This window comes from Antrostomus carolinensis, unplaced genomic scaffold, assembly GCF_000700745.2.
Source record: "Antrostomus carolinensis isolate BGI_N321 unplaced genomic scaffold, ASM70074v2 scaffold41481, whole genome shotgun sequence".
In the NCBI taxonomy this organism is placed as follows: domain Eukaryota; kingdom Metazoa; phylum Chordata; class Aves; order Caprimulgiformes; family Caprimulgidae; genus Antrostomus; species Antrostomus carolinensis.
Window position 1 is genome coordinate 1 of NW_010292736.1, and position 13921 is coordinate 13921.

At 39.2% G+C, this 13921-nt stretch overlaps 1 protein-coding gene across 1 annotated transcript; it reads left to right on the plus strand.

Moving 5' to 3' along the window:
* Nucleotides 1–402: 402 nt before the first annotated feature.
* Nucleotides 403–13584, plus strand: LOC104519814 (cell division cycle and apoptosis regulator protein 1; the record flags this gene model as incomplete). Its single annotated transcript, XM_010177075.1, has 10 exons — nucleotides 403–523; nucleotides 7238–7410; nucleotides 8007–8051; nucleotides 8724–8756; nucleotides 9730–9923; nucleotides 10455–10569; nucleotides 10653–10845; nucleotides 12286–12418; nucleotides 12746–12907; nucleotides 13355–13584. Coding segments are annotated over exons 1-10 (1351 nt in total), but the record flags the coding sequence as incomplete, so codon positions are not given.
* Nucleotides 13585–13921: the final 337 nt, after the last annotated feature.

Consider the following 13921-nt stretch of genomic DNA (forward strand, 5'->3'; position numbering starts at 1 on the left):
CCCTGGTTGGCGGCGAGGGAGACCGAAGCGTGGCTGGAAGCGTGCGGGGTCTCGGCCGGCAGCGATCCCGACGTGGCGAGAGCCCTGAAAAATAAATAACAATCCTCTGTTCTGCAAAGTCACTTTTCCCTTCGTCTTTGTTGGAAACTTGAATATTTTTTTTCGTTTAAATAGCGTTAGTGCCATTGTTAAGGCGGGGAGGGTGGAGGTGGTGCCCTCGGAAACTTAACTTGTCTGCAACTTCTTGTGTTTCCCGCTTCTGGTGTGTGTTGCCCACCAAGTTTAGGGGTATAAAGATAATATTTCAACGCTTTTTTTTTTTTTTTTTTTTCTCCTGTGACCCAGAATTAAAATAGCCTAATTGTATATTCTTCAAAGACTGTAGCTGCAATTTATTTTAATAGATTGCAGTTATAGAAGATAGACACCCAGGAGATTTTGCCTTTCACCATGGCTCAGTTTGGAGGACAGAAGAATCCCCCTTGGGCTACTCAGTTTACAGCCACTGCAGTATCTCAGCCAGGTCAGTTTACGTATCATTTAATGTTTGAACCCTGACATCTAGTAGATTTGGAGATTCCAAAGTTGGGTATGTTAAGAATCACACTCTGCTAGCTAACTTATTTAAATTCTATTTAAATGGTTTAAGTTGGGAGTTTTTCACACGGTAGCAACACTAAAGATCATTGCGTAATACTAGCTGTTGGGTTGTTTTTCTTTTAAGGAATGATAAGTAAAATCCCAGGTGAATTTTTATTGATTCTTTTGGTCAGTAAACAAGATATTAAATTACTCATATCCAAAGATGCATAAATCAAATTACCTTTCATCAAACTGCATTGCTTTAGATTAAATAATAACAGCACTAATAAGGCATTACAGGTTTTATTAAGTGCTGCCAGAGTTTTGTTTCCCGGGTAGTGTAAATCAATGTTTACAAAGTATTTTGCCTTTACTAATATATTAGATGTACCTGACATTGTGAAGATGTCTCTGAAATTTGCTGCTTGGATGGGGAGGGGGTATATATATAAAAAAATTATTTTTTTTTGTTAATGCAGAGTTAGAACTCCGGGGGCCCTATAACCAAAGGTATTGCCCTGATAATGATAGAGGGTTTATTTTTATTTAGCTAAGAAGCCTTATTTAATCACAGGCTAGTGTATTTAAAAACTTAGACTGGTTAGATTTTTCATGTTTCACATTGTTTTATAGTATAAAAGGTTTTGAGGTAAGATGCTGCATGGTGAATCTTGGTGCTTCCAGTTCTGGGCTGCCTTTTTCTCTTGAATACAAAGTGTTTCCTAAATATTGTAGTTTCATTGTGTGATGTGAAAAAGCTTCAACACAGCTGGAGTGCTTTGAGGATTTGGGATGTCAAAATGTGAGCACAAGATATCTTTCTAAAGAGTTGTATGTTTTTTTACAGTTGTCCTTTGCATCTTGCTCTAGTTTGATACGAGGTTGAATGATTCCTTTGTCATCTGGGAGCTTAGTTGGGAATGCCTGCCATTCTTTGAAGGTGCATGTCTGGGGGCAAAAAAAGAAAAAAACTTTCTCCTGACTCAGTTTTCTTTTCGGAAATGACTCCTCCATCTCCAGTTTTTACTTTGGATATTGGTCCAGTCTGAGTGCTTATCGTTGGGGAACTGGCACCCCCACCATGTGTTTCACACTACTCTGTCCCAGGCTGCCTTTTCCTTTTCCTCTGTGCCTGTTCAGTCCCACTCTACCTAAACTGTTGCTGTACCTAACCAGCTGCCTACAAGCAGTTTTCCACTTTTTCTCTGAATACCTCACATTTCTCTTTTCCAAATGGTACAACTTTCCTTCTCTGAGGCATTGTTTAACAGCTGGAAAGGGTTGGCATTGTGAACATGGGAAAGACAAGCTTTGCTTTTGGTTCTTGTGTCTGACTGGGTGATGCCTGGGAGCGACCAAAGCATGGCAGCATCTGGGCTGGAGTATTCTTGCTATGTTGACTGATGTGACAGCTAGTGCATCAAAAATAGTGGTGGAAGGCTGAGGGCCACCTCCCTGTCCTGTTTCGGAGGGAAATAAAAAAAACCTGCTGAAGGGGAGGAGTGGGCAGCCATCTTGCACCTTACTGAGCTAGGACCAGAAGGGGGCCCTGGGGAAGAGGGGGATGGAGCAAGGGCACTGGAAGCACACACCAACTTCTTATCTGTCCATTTTGCTGTTTTCCTATGACTGTGCCTTTGGTTAGCCTACTTCTGAGCCTCCTTAAATTAAATGAGGTGCAAAATTTAATTGGGATAGGACTAGTCAGCATCAGTGACTGTGAGAGGTTTTTCACCTGCTCAATGAGGACAGTATCTCCAGGGATTTTTAGCTGTTAATCTGATCCAGCAGCTCCTGACTCAAACCTGAAAGCCATTAAAGACTAACATTTTGCTGCACTTTTGCCTTCTTCCTGTGCTAGTTCCACCTTCCTTCATGTTCATAGTGTCCCTCTTCACACTGCAGTATCTTCTCTCCAGTACCACTTGAAGGCATTTAGCTCCAGGCGTCCTTCTGTGCAGTCTTTTCCTATTGCAATACACAGTCACCATGTCTGTGTCCTCTTCCTTCCCTGTCTGTACTACTGAATCCAGTCCTTGGGATTCTTCCACCCAGCTCCTGTTCTATTGCCCATGTACATACTTTATCCCCTGCTCTTTTTATTGGCAGTGCTGATTTATAATACAGAGCACAGGAAACTTCTTTTGAAAAGTATGCAGTGCTAATTGGCCCTGCTGAGAGCTGGAGAACAGTTTTTAGTGTTGAGCTGCAGCTACGTAGTCACCTTTCATGCACTTTTCAACATAAAGCTATGACTGTCCAGCCAGGTTGCTTGCCTGCTGAGGAGAGATGCTGTCAGCGCTCAGGCATGCTGACTAGCGTGTACTCCTTCTCATCTGCAACTGTGCTCAAGGAGTTATGCAGATTGGCTTACCCTGGTGAAGCTCAATGTTCATAAACTGATTTAAAATAACTACATTTACCATACTCTTACATATTTTCAGAAGATTGGCAAAAGATGTTATATATTTACGCACGCCAGCTACTTTTAGCCAAGTGTCAGGTTCCTTCTCCAAAGCATCAAGGTGCTTGGGTATGGGAGAAAGATTTTTATAACACAAGCAACATGATATATAGCTTTTCCTAAGCTGTTGTCAAAAATGGTGAGTGATGGTGTTCTAAACCCAGTTTGATAATTGCAAAAAGGTAATTTCAGGGTTGGGGTTTGGTTGGTTGGTTTCTTTATTGCTGACTTGGATGTTGTCTTGGCCATCCCTTGTGAAGAAGTAACTATATGAGTTAAGGCTCTTAGTTATTAAGGTGTGACACTCTAAGGTAGTTGTAGAGTGACATGCTGTGTAATGAAGGGTTCCTGAAATCCCTTTGGGATAGCTTACTAATTACTGTCTGTGCACGGGTATTAGAAGAGAGGGAAGTAATTCCAGGTGCTAGCAAAGGTCTATGTGTGAAGAGAGACTCCTGCCTGTAATACAGTGAAATTGTTTCTCTACTCCTTGTCCCATGGTTTTGTGCATAACATGACTGAAAACAATAAAGTCCCTGCTATGCTGGTTAAGCATTGTTAAAGCATAGCTTAAATAATGCCTGCTACAGAAAATCGAAGTTTAAAAAATTTCTAGATAGGACAGAGTGCATTTTGCAAGTAGTCTTTATACTTTTAACTTGTATAATGATGTGCAAGTTCCTGAAATGCCCATAAAGGAGAATCCCCTCCTATTCTCTCAGCTATAAATTTTGGAAATGTTTTTTGTTTGTATTGCAGCATTTGGTTAAGATTTCTGGTTGCATAGTGATGCCCATTTCTGTAGAACTGTAGTCAAAGGGAAGTCCTAGCTTTGACTAGCGTTCTGGCTGATAAGTGTTGTTGTCTTTGCTGTATCAAGACTTCATTGCATTAGAGTGAAGAACAGTGCACCTGATGGAAGCAAAAGTGCCTGAAGCGCAGTTACTTGTTGCTGGTGGTCCCTATGAGGTGACTGAAGGAAAGTATGAATAGAACAAGCTTGTAATGGATCTTAGAGCCATTAAGAAACAGCTGATGCACAGTTTGCTGGCTTGCTGTAAAACGGACATCCTGTGATGAATACGCTGAGCCTAGTTTCTGTTGTGTGACTGTTAGAAGGACGTTTTTTTTATTAGGTCTTGCAAGCATGTTAAGCTTGAAGAAACTTCAAAACCCAAGGATCCAAACTCACAATTTCTGACAACTGTGAAAAGTGTCTGAATCCCTGGATAGGGTACTCTTTTACTGTAATCCTAATAGGTCTACATCACTTACCAAGGAGATATATACTTTGAAGATGTTTCCTTAACCTTAAAGTGCCTCTGGAATTTAGAAGCAGCAAGAGGGAGTACTAAATACTGTCTTTTTGTTTGCTACAACAGAAATTTCTGTTACCTAGAAAGATACTTGCACTGCAGCCTAGGACTCCAGTTTCTATCCAGGCCGTTTCAGATAATCATGCCATGCTGTATTGGGGGCGAGCGGAAGTTGTTTAGACTGCATTTGAAAGAAGACATCTCTGTCACTGTACTTGCTGAGATAATTACAAATCCTAAAAAGCTATTGTTTGTCACTGCAAATGCTTGTTGCCAGTAATAATAATACAGCAGTCAGATGTCAATTCCACGCTCAGTCTGCGATTCGTTCTCTGTCTCTTGTTTTTCTGTGTGATTTTTTCCTTTTTTTTTTAACTAGTCATGCAAACACAGTCACCTGTTTATTCAGAGCCTGTTTCACTGAGATGAGTACATAGATGAAAAGTAGTCAAATTATAAACTCTTGGAATGCTTCAGGGCAAATCAGTAGGAACAAGATATAGCTTTGAAAAACTTGTTACTACATGTGTTAGCCTCTGAGGGAATCTCAACAGTCTTTTGTCTTTGCCCTTTGTTAGTAAGTTGGTCTGCAGTGTTGTAGGTTACATGGTACCAAAATAATATTAAATGCTTATGAAGTGACAGTAGAGGTGGCAATTTTTTCCCCCCCCTTAATGGATAAAATAGGAAAAGAGTCTGTGTGGTCTGGGAATAGAGATAATTATGGTTTATGCTGGAAGGGAAATAAGAGTGGAAACTGAAGAGCAGAATAACCCCAAGATCTGGTTTTGGGAGCAAGCATGTTAATATTTTTGTGGGAATCCTTGGTACAAAAAGTAAGAGAGAACTTGTGAAACTTGCTTGATGACGCCTCCCAACTCCATCCCCCTGTGTTGGTACAACGTTAGAATAGAAGATTAGACTGAATTACAATAACTAGTGTAGTCAAACAGATTGAAAGATAATAGCATGAAGTTGATTTATGCACTACTAGGAATTTCTGCTCAGCACATGGAAGTAAGAGGAGAAAGGTTAATACATTGGTTATTTTCCTTGAGTGAGACAGCAAAGTAATGTAGCCAAGAAAAGTGAAAGTTGTCCCAGGATGCAGCAGCAAAGCATCTTCACTAGTTGTAAAGCTCTGTTTAAGGTGTGTTATGTGAGGCATTGGTGAGGTTCCAGATGAGTGTGCTTCTGGGTGGTCAAAAATGCATGTTCAGATTGGAGCTGATGGACAAGCAGAAGTCAATAGGATCAAGAGAAGGGAGGGCCTGTCATGGGAGAAGCCTCAGATTTGGCTTGCTTGGCTTCTACAGAAACCTGAATGTTCAAATTTTCCAGGGAAAAAAGTCGTGTAATACTGTAAATGCTGTAATTTTGCTGTGCTGTAGAATGCTTGATTTCACTATTAAAATGCTATTATTTCCTGGAATACTTACATGACAATATTTGATGCAGATCATAGTGGTGGTGATTATTTTCACTGTTGCTTACATATTGCTCTCATGTTTCATTCCAAAATCATAAGATGATCAGTGCCATCGACTTGTTTTCTGAGGATTGTACTCTGCTGGAAAGAACAGTGTGGTGGAGGGGATTACCTCATTCAGAATCTGTTGAGTTGGTTACAGCATTTTTGTGTGTTCTATGGTGATGATCACCAATTACAAGCAATCTCTTACTACATCCCTGGGTCAGAAATGACAGCTTTGTATTGAAGCAGTAAGAGTGGTGTGGAGCACAGACTCTGCGGGAAGAACGCTGGAAATCTGTTCTTCATTTCATTGTGCCTCTCTATTGGTTTTGGAAGAGAAGAGAACCCTGTTCAACTTGAATGTTCTTCAGTTCCAAAGGTGGCTGGCTGACCTGTTTTTGCCCTGCTGAGTTGTTTCCCTGCTGAGTTTCTCTTTGGTTTTATTTAAACATGTGGACTGGACTGATAGCTTGATGTAGTGGTATTTGATCATGCAGCTGCAGATAACGTTTTAAAAAAACTCCTGACAAAGAGCAGGCTTCCAGATATTTTTGCAGTTCTTCACTCAGATTTGCATTGTTCAGGGCTCTATTTCTCTTAAAAGTTCTGCCTGTGAGACTTAAGCATACCTTGTTTGGATGTATTGCATGCGTAAGAAGCATAGTATGTGGATAGCTGCCCCTCATGCTTTAATTAATCTTCTTCAGTGAATTAAAGGTTGATATAGCAATAAAAGAAACTAATTTTTCCTTCCAGAAAGTTTGAGTCTGGGCAGCATAAACCCTTCCTAGTAAGAGATGGAGAGAGCTTGACTTGGTCCTTTTATATGTGGGGACCGATTAAACTCCTTGCTGTTATAAGGCTGTTACTTCTTTACCAGCCCCCACATCTACAAAATCCAGCTTGCTGAGGGACAAAGACAGTACTGAGTGAAGCAGAGCCTTGTGCATTTCCATAAGCCTCTGTTTCATAGGTCCTATTACAGTAAAGATTTCTCTTGCCCTCAGATAGAATGAAATGCATTAATATATAGAACAGGGCAACAGTCTTTATCTGGCTCATCCAAAACCTGCAACACATTCAAGAAAGAGTGAGTGTGTGTATGTGTTGAGGGTGGGCACACATGTGTGTGAGAACTACTAGAGCTTTAAAATCATGAGCAACTTGAGAGAAGGAAATTAAGTGGTCTCTGGGCCCCTGCTGTGGTGTACTATTTGTAAATGAATTCAGAAGAGAAGCTAGTGAGGTGTGATCCTTTAACTTGAATTTCAGAATTGTATTTATGTACTTCACGAGCGTGACTCAGGAGTGAAGCGTTGCATGCTGCACCTAGTATAACTGTCGGAATCCTCAGCTGTTTAAAGTTGCTCTTCGCGCTTATTGTGTGTGTTCTCTTTCCAGCTGCTCTTGGTGTACAGCAGCCATCGCTGCTTGGAGCCTCTCCCACCATATACACCCAGCAGACGGCACTGGCAGCAGCAGGCCTCACTACACAAACACCAACCAACTATCAGCTAACTCAGACAGCTGCTTTACAGCAGCAAGCTGCTGCTGCAGCAGCTGCGTTACAGCAGGTAAAGAAAAAGGAGCGTTTGCTGTTGACTGTGTGACCTTTAACAATATAAACCAGTGGCTTTGTAAAGCTAAAGTATCCAGGAGAAAAGCAGAACAGGAAGTGGTGGACATTGCTGTATAAACCTGTTTTTTAAACGGGGGTGGGGTTTAGGTCGACAGCTATCGATAGTTATATTGATCTGTAAAGGTGGGAATTTTGGCTGTGAAGATGCTGACTTTTAGCTATGGAAAGCCTTTTGGGAAAAGGCGTTTTGCTGCCCCTAAACTGAGAATCTCAAGTTCCAAGTATCTTCCATCACTATACGTATCCTTAATAGCATTTGCATGATTTCATACTGTGCCCTAGATACCATGTAAGTGTCAAGCTTAACAAAAACTGATGATTTTAGCTAGAAAGAGGACATCAGAGTCCACTCGAAAGGCTAAGAATATTTGTAAGTAGTGTTATGTTGATACTATTAGTTATGTTTTGTATTAGAATTGTTAAATGTGAATAGTTTCTGTCTAAAACTTGCTTAGCAGATAACTTGTATTTTGTGGTATTAGGGTAATAATACTTCCTGTTTATGAGATATTTTACTTTTATCTGTTTCAGCAATATTCACAACCTCAGCAGACTCTCTATAGTGTACAGCAACAGGTTTGTCTGATTCTTACTGTGTACAACACAAATAACTTTAAAAATAATGTTGGTTGTGTGTCTTGTAGGATTTGTCTCCAAAATCATCCTCATATGGGAAGTTAAGGAAACTAAGTAATATTTCTTGTAGTGAAAGAGAGCTTGAAGTTCATAAACTTGGAGAGATGTATCCAGAATGGAAACCTGCCTACCTTCATGCAAAAGGAAAATTTAAAAATATATGCTATTCCATGTGTACACGATTCCTACTAAACTTTGCTCTCAACAGGGCTGTGTATTTTAACTGCTGGAAAGATGCTGTCCAAAAAAAAAGTTCCCTTTTACATTTTTTTATGGTCTTTGAACTTAACAGAATTTTGAAAAAGAATAAAAGGATATGGACATTACAGTCCTAAGCTTCTCCAGCTGCCAAAACTTTTTTTGGTATTGCTGTTAACTTTCAGTTATAAAAAACCCAGCATTTCTGCTTACTGAATAAACCTGGATTATACAATCTTAAAATTAACCACAAGAGCACAATTTTATCCATCTGCAAACAGCTGAAATGACCAAACCCCAAAGGACTATTAACTGACTCAGATTAAGCAAAAAACTCTTACTTGTAAAGAGGAGGTAAAATTGTACAATTTCCTTAAGCATATAAAATTAATTTATAACTCTATTTATTTTAAGTTGCAGCAACCTCAGCAGACCCTTTTAACTCAGGTTAGTTTGGTTTTATTGTTTGGTCTTCATCCCCAAACACAGATAATGCAAGAGTGCAAATTTGTGACATTTTGGGTAGTTTAATCTGTAAAATAACTAATATGAATGGCAAATTTATTGGTATAGGTTTATTTTATCTAGATGTTAAAATATGGATAGGCTTCGTTTCAAAAATTAATGGCAACCACTTTTCCTTAATCTTGAAGGGAAGATGTGTGTTGATTACGTTATATTTTCTTTGAACTTCAAGTGTTCAGTTTTTTTGCATTAAGTAACAAAATGGGAAAATCTTTCTCTCCCTTGAGAAGGAATTTAACTTCCTGTGTTAACAGTATTGCAGTATGTGTAATTGAGGGGTTTAAAAAGAATCCTGCTGAGCTTAACAGATTTAAAACATGCAACCATTTAATACACTGTAAGTTGCTCTAGTTCTGTTTTCACTTAACCTTTTAAACATGCTTTTTAAAAAAAGGTAAAAATAGGTTACTTAATTTCACGATCTTACTGTATCCTGCTTTTGTAAGAAGGCAAACATCTGAATTGTTAAGGAAGGGTTCATGTTAGCCTCAACCTTTACTGACTTCCAATACTACAGGTGGATATAAATGGAGAATAATCTCTAAGCCTGTATTCCTAGCAAAGTTAGGAACTTATCTCCTCTTCAGACCCACTGTACAGCTTACCTGTAAACAATAACAGTCTTCATTTTTTTTCCTAGACAATATGCATATTCTGGGGTAGTTTACTTTTTTAAAAGAAAAGGATAAGCAAAGCCAGCCTTCATTCAAAGTAGGAAAAAAGTAATCTAAAAAAAAAAAACCAAACCCAACAAAAAACCCAACTTCCATCTCTATTCAGAATAATTACTTAAGAGAGACATTTTAAACTGCTGCCTACATGGGTAAAGGAACTGTTCCTTGGAGGTATGTCAGCTGGTTATAAGATTTATAGTTTGCTTTATTTTTGCTTACAGCCAGCTGTTGCGCTACCTACCAGTCTTAGCCTGTCTACTCCTCAACCGGCAGCCCAGATAACTGTTTCTTATCCAGCACCCCGGTCAAGTCAACAGCAAACCCAACCACAAAAGCAGCGTGTTTTTACTGGGGTGGTTACTAAACTACATGATACATTTGGTTTTGTGGATGAAGATGTCTTTTTTCAACTTAGGTAAGATGTAAATACTTGCCTGTGGATGTACTCTGTGATACCCTCACTAAATAAAAGATTTAGATTATTGCATTCTAATTTTGTGACTCCATTGATAGTGCCTGCAGTTCGTAATACTGTTTTTTCTGTCAACACCGAAAGTCAGATGGTCAAATAATTTCGTAGACACTAGATCTGAGTTCCTTTATGTGAATTTTTGAGTTTTCTTAATGCAGAACCTGAAGTTGGGAGGCTTAGAAGTTATTAAGCTCCTTATAATATGAAATTGCAGAATTTGTGGATGCTTAAATGCATATAACTTGCTTTCTGCCTATTGTAGCTCAGTACTCTAGGGAACTTCTGCTTGTGGGCTAAATTGAAATTCCTGTGCATACTCTAAACTGAAGCATATAGTACTTTCACTGATTTTGAGGGTAAATGCTCTTCCTATAAGCTTGTTTTAATGAACTTTATCTACTTTCTCCCATCGGTAAATGTAACTTGTTTTAGCTAAATAAGACTCTCACAATACATTTTCTGTAATGTTTACAGTGCTGTTAAAGGGAAGACACCTCAGGTGGGTGACAGAGTTTTGGTCGAAGCTACTTACAATCCTAATATGCCATTCAAATGGAATGCACAAAGGATCCAGACACTTCCAAATCAGGTACACGGGGTTACCCAGTGTAACTTGTATTGACTGCTTCTGGTTCAAGCTCACTCACAACTCATTTTCTCTTCTGCCGTTAGAACCAGACGCAAGCTCAGCCGTTACTGAAGACACCTCCGGCAGTTCTTCAGCCCATTGCCCAGCAGACTGCGTTCGGCGTTCAGGCACAGCCACAGCCACAGTCCTTGTTGCAGGCACAGATATCAGCAGCTTCAATCACACCTTTGCTTCAGACACAGCCTCAGCCATTACTGCAGCAGCCACAGCAGAAAGGTGCTCCGACAGTGCACAAAGTTTGTTGTCTTCCTTCTGGTGCTTAGTGTGTGAATATTATTTTTTACTAGTCAGAAGGCTGAAGTAATAGTTGAAATTCATGTGGAAGGGACCCTATAGAATTTTCAGTCTGAATATGCATCTTCCTCTAGCTATATGCAAGGCACGTTGCCTGCAATAGCTCAAGAATCACCTGGTTAGTGAAATCCCCATGAACCTCTGTTCATATTAATATTTTATAATCTGAAAGCAAATTCAGTGTAGTTTTTATTCTGATGCTGTGGTGGTTTTAACTTGACCAGCAGCCAAATTACCAAACAGCTGCTCGCTCACCCTCCTCTGCCCAGGAAATGGAGGAGAGAATCAGAAGGGTAAAAGTGAGAGAACTTCTGGATTGAGATAAAGACAACTTAATAATAGAAATAAAATTGAAATTAAAATACTAATAATAACAGTAATAACGGAATATACAAATTAATGATACACAGTGCAGTTGCTCACTACCCACTGACCAATGCCCAGCCTGGTCCCTGTCTAGTGATCCCAGAGCAGAGGCAATCCCGAAACAAACTGCAGTCTCCAGAGAGCGAGAGCAAGACTGAATGATCTCCCAGATCCAGCCAGCCCTCATTAGTGTATTGAACATGACGTTGTATGATATGGAATATCTTGCTGGCACATCCAAATGCCGATTTGAGTTTACTAATTTACAGTGCTTCTCCCAAGTTTCTTCTGTACCTGCAGGCTAGCAAGGGCAGTTGGAATGTCCTTGATTTTCTTGGTAACAACTGAAAACATCAGTATACTGGCAACATTCTTCTCATAACAAATCCCATACTGAAACCAAAACTCGGGACTATTCTAGCTACTAAGAAGAAAATTAGCTTTAACTTAGTGAAACCAGGACAGAGACTTTCACAGACAGGTTGGCAAGTTGAAAGTATTAATGGCAGTGTAGTTCTTCAGTGTCTTCTGGAGTGTTCAGCAAGATCAGGTTTCACTCAGTTGTATTGTTAAAACTATTATTTCTATATTTGTCTTTTATTTATTTCAGTTAGCGAAGCTGGCATTTGATTGAAGAAATACTGCCAGACATCCTGTTTTGGATAAATGCTTATTACAATTAAATTAGTCCTAGTTGTTCATTGTTACAATCAGTTGGTTAAATGTCTTGAGACAGCAAATTAGATTATATTAACTTCCATCTTAAGAAGATGGTTTTAAACTGATTTCACTTGCTAGAGTCTCAGTTTGCATCAGTGAAGAAAAGCATAGGTCTCCTGAGTTTCTTGGGGTAGGTGTTACTAATAAATAGATTTATTTGATTCTAGAGTTAGTTTAGAAAATGTACACAAGTGAAACAACTGTAAAGCAGCAGTGTTTGTAAAGTCTAGATAGTTGCCCCCTGTTATGTCCTGATCTTGTAAATTTTTGTTTCAGGTGGTTTGTTACAGCCCCCTGTTCGTCTAGTTTCACAGCCTCAACCAGCTCGAAGATTAGACCCACCATCCAGATTTTCTGGGAGGAATGACAGAGGAGGAGACCCTATGCCAAACCGAAAAGATGACAGGAGGTATGTTGTAGAAGGCTAGACTATAATCAAAGCATTCTATTGGAGGCCTGTCTTCAAACAGAGCTGAGCTGCTTGCTCCGGAGTGAGCCTGTGATACGCACGAGTGGCTTTACCATTAGATATTAGTGTAGAGTTCTTGTCTGTCTGAAATGAAGGAATGGCATAGTCAACCTCCTTTGTAAAGAGACAGTGTACTGAAACAAGCTATGAGGAACTTCTCCTCTCCTTTTTGTGAATCATCTCTGACAGATCTAGCTTCTGTTGTGCCAAAAATCATTTTGTGTTACCAGTGTGCAAAAATATTTGTATCTTGTGTGCATTTTTAAGTCGCGAAAGAGAACGAGAGAGACGCAGGTCCCGGGAAAGATCACCCCAGAGAAAACGCTCCAGGGAGAGATCACCAAGACGAGAGAGGGAGAGGTCACCTCGAAGACCGCGACGTGTTGTTCCTCGTTACACGGTTCAGTTTTCCAAGTTTTCATTGGACTGGTAGGTTTATAGTGCCAGATATTTACCTACATTTCACTTTAACTGTGGGCACAGGTTACTGTGAGCCATGTCAACACATGTGTGTAGTGAGTGTTAAATGATGATCTTAACTTTAAAGAAAGGTCAAATATATAGTGGCTGAGAACCTTGTATGATAAACATTTTCAAGGTTCTTTGTTATTCTTGAACGCTACTGCAAAATACCTTTATAACCCTGTTTAATAAATATTCCTTAATACACAAACACCTTAATCGGAAAGAGTGCTTAGTAGTTACTTTTTTAAAATTTCAATCGATGACACACTAACAGGTATAAAATTAAAAGAGCTATGTATTTATATAGTATTAAATGTACAATAATTATATCTCAAATGAATATACCTCTTAATTATATGCTTGATTAATGATTCTATTGCTGTACCTTTAAAATAATGTTGCTTGTTTCAGCCGTAGCTGTGATATGATGGAGCTGAGGAGGCGTTACCAGAACTTGTATATCCCAAGCGATTTCTTTGATGCCCAGTTTACATGGGTGGATGCTTTCCCTATGTCTAGACCGTTTCAGCTGGGAAACTACTGTAATTTCTACGTAATGCATAGAGAAGTAGATCCTATAGATAAAAATGCTGCTGTCCTTGATCCACCTGATGCTGATCATCTATACAGTGCAAAGGTTTGTATGGGTTTCCAGTATTATGACTATTCATTAAATTTTTTTTTTACCAATAGGGTGAAAAAGTTAGTATAGCTAAACTGAAAATATTCTACAATGATTTGAGCAAAATACAGCATTTTAAACTTTTTGGTAAAGAGCTAGTACATAGAGCTTGGAGAATCATGACTGAAACTCAGCTTGGTTTTGTTACTAGAGCTGTTCTAAATCTTGTTTTTACTGAGGTCTCTTCTCTGCACCCTGTTGCACTGATCTGATTATAAGAAAGCAAGCCAGGTCTGCAAGATCTCTGAATTTATTTCTTGGACAATTCATTCTGAATAATTCAAGGAACTTTTTTT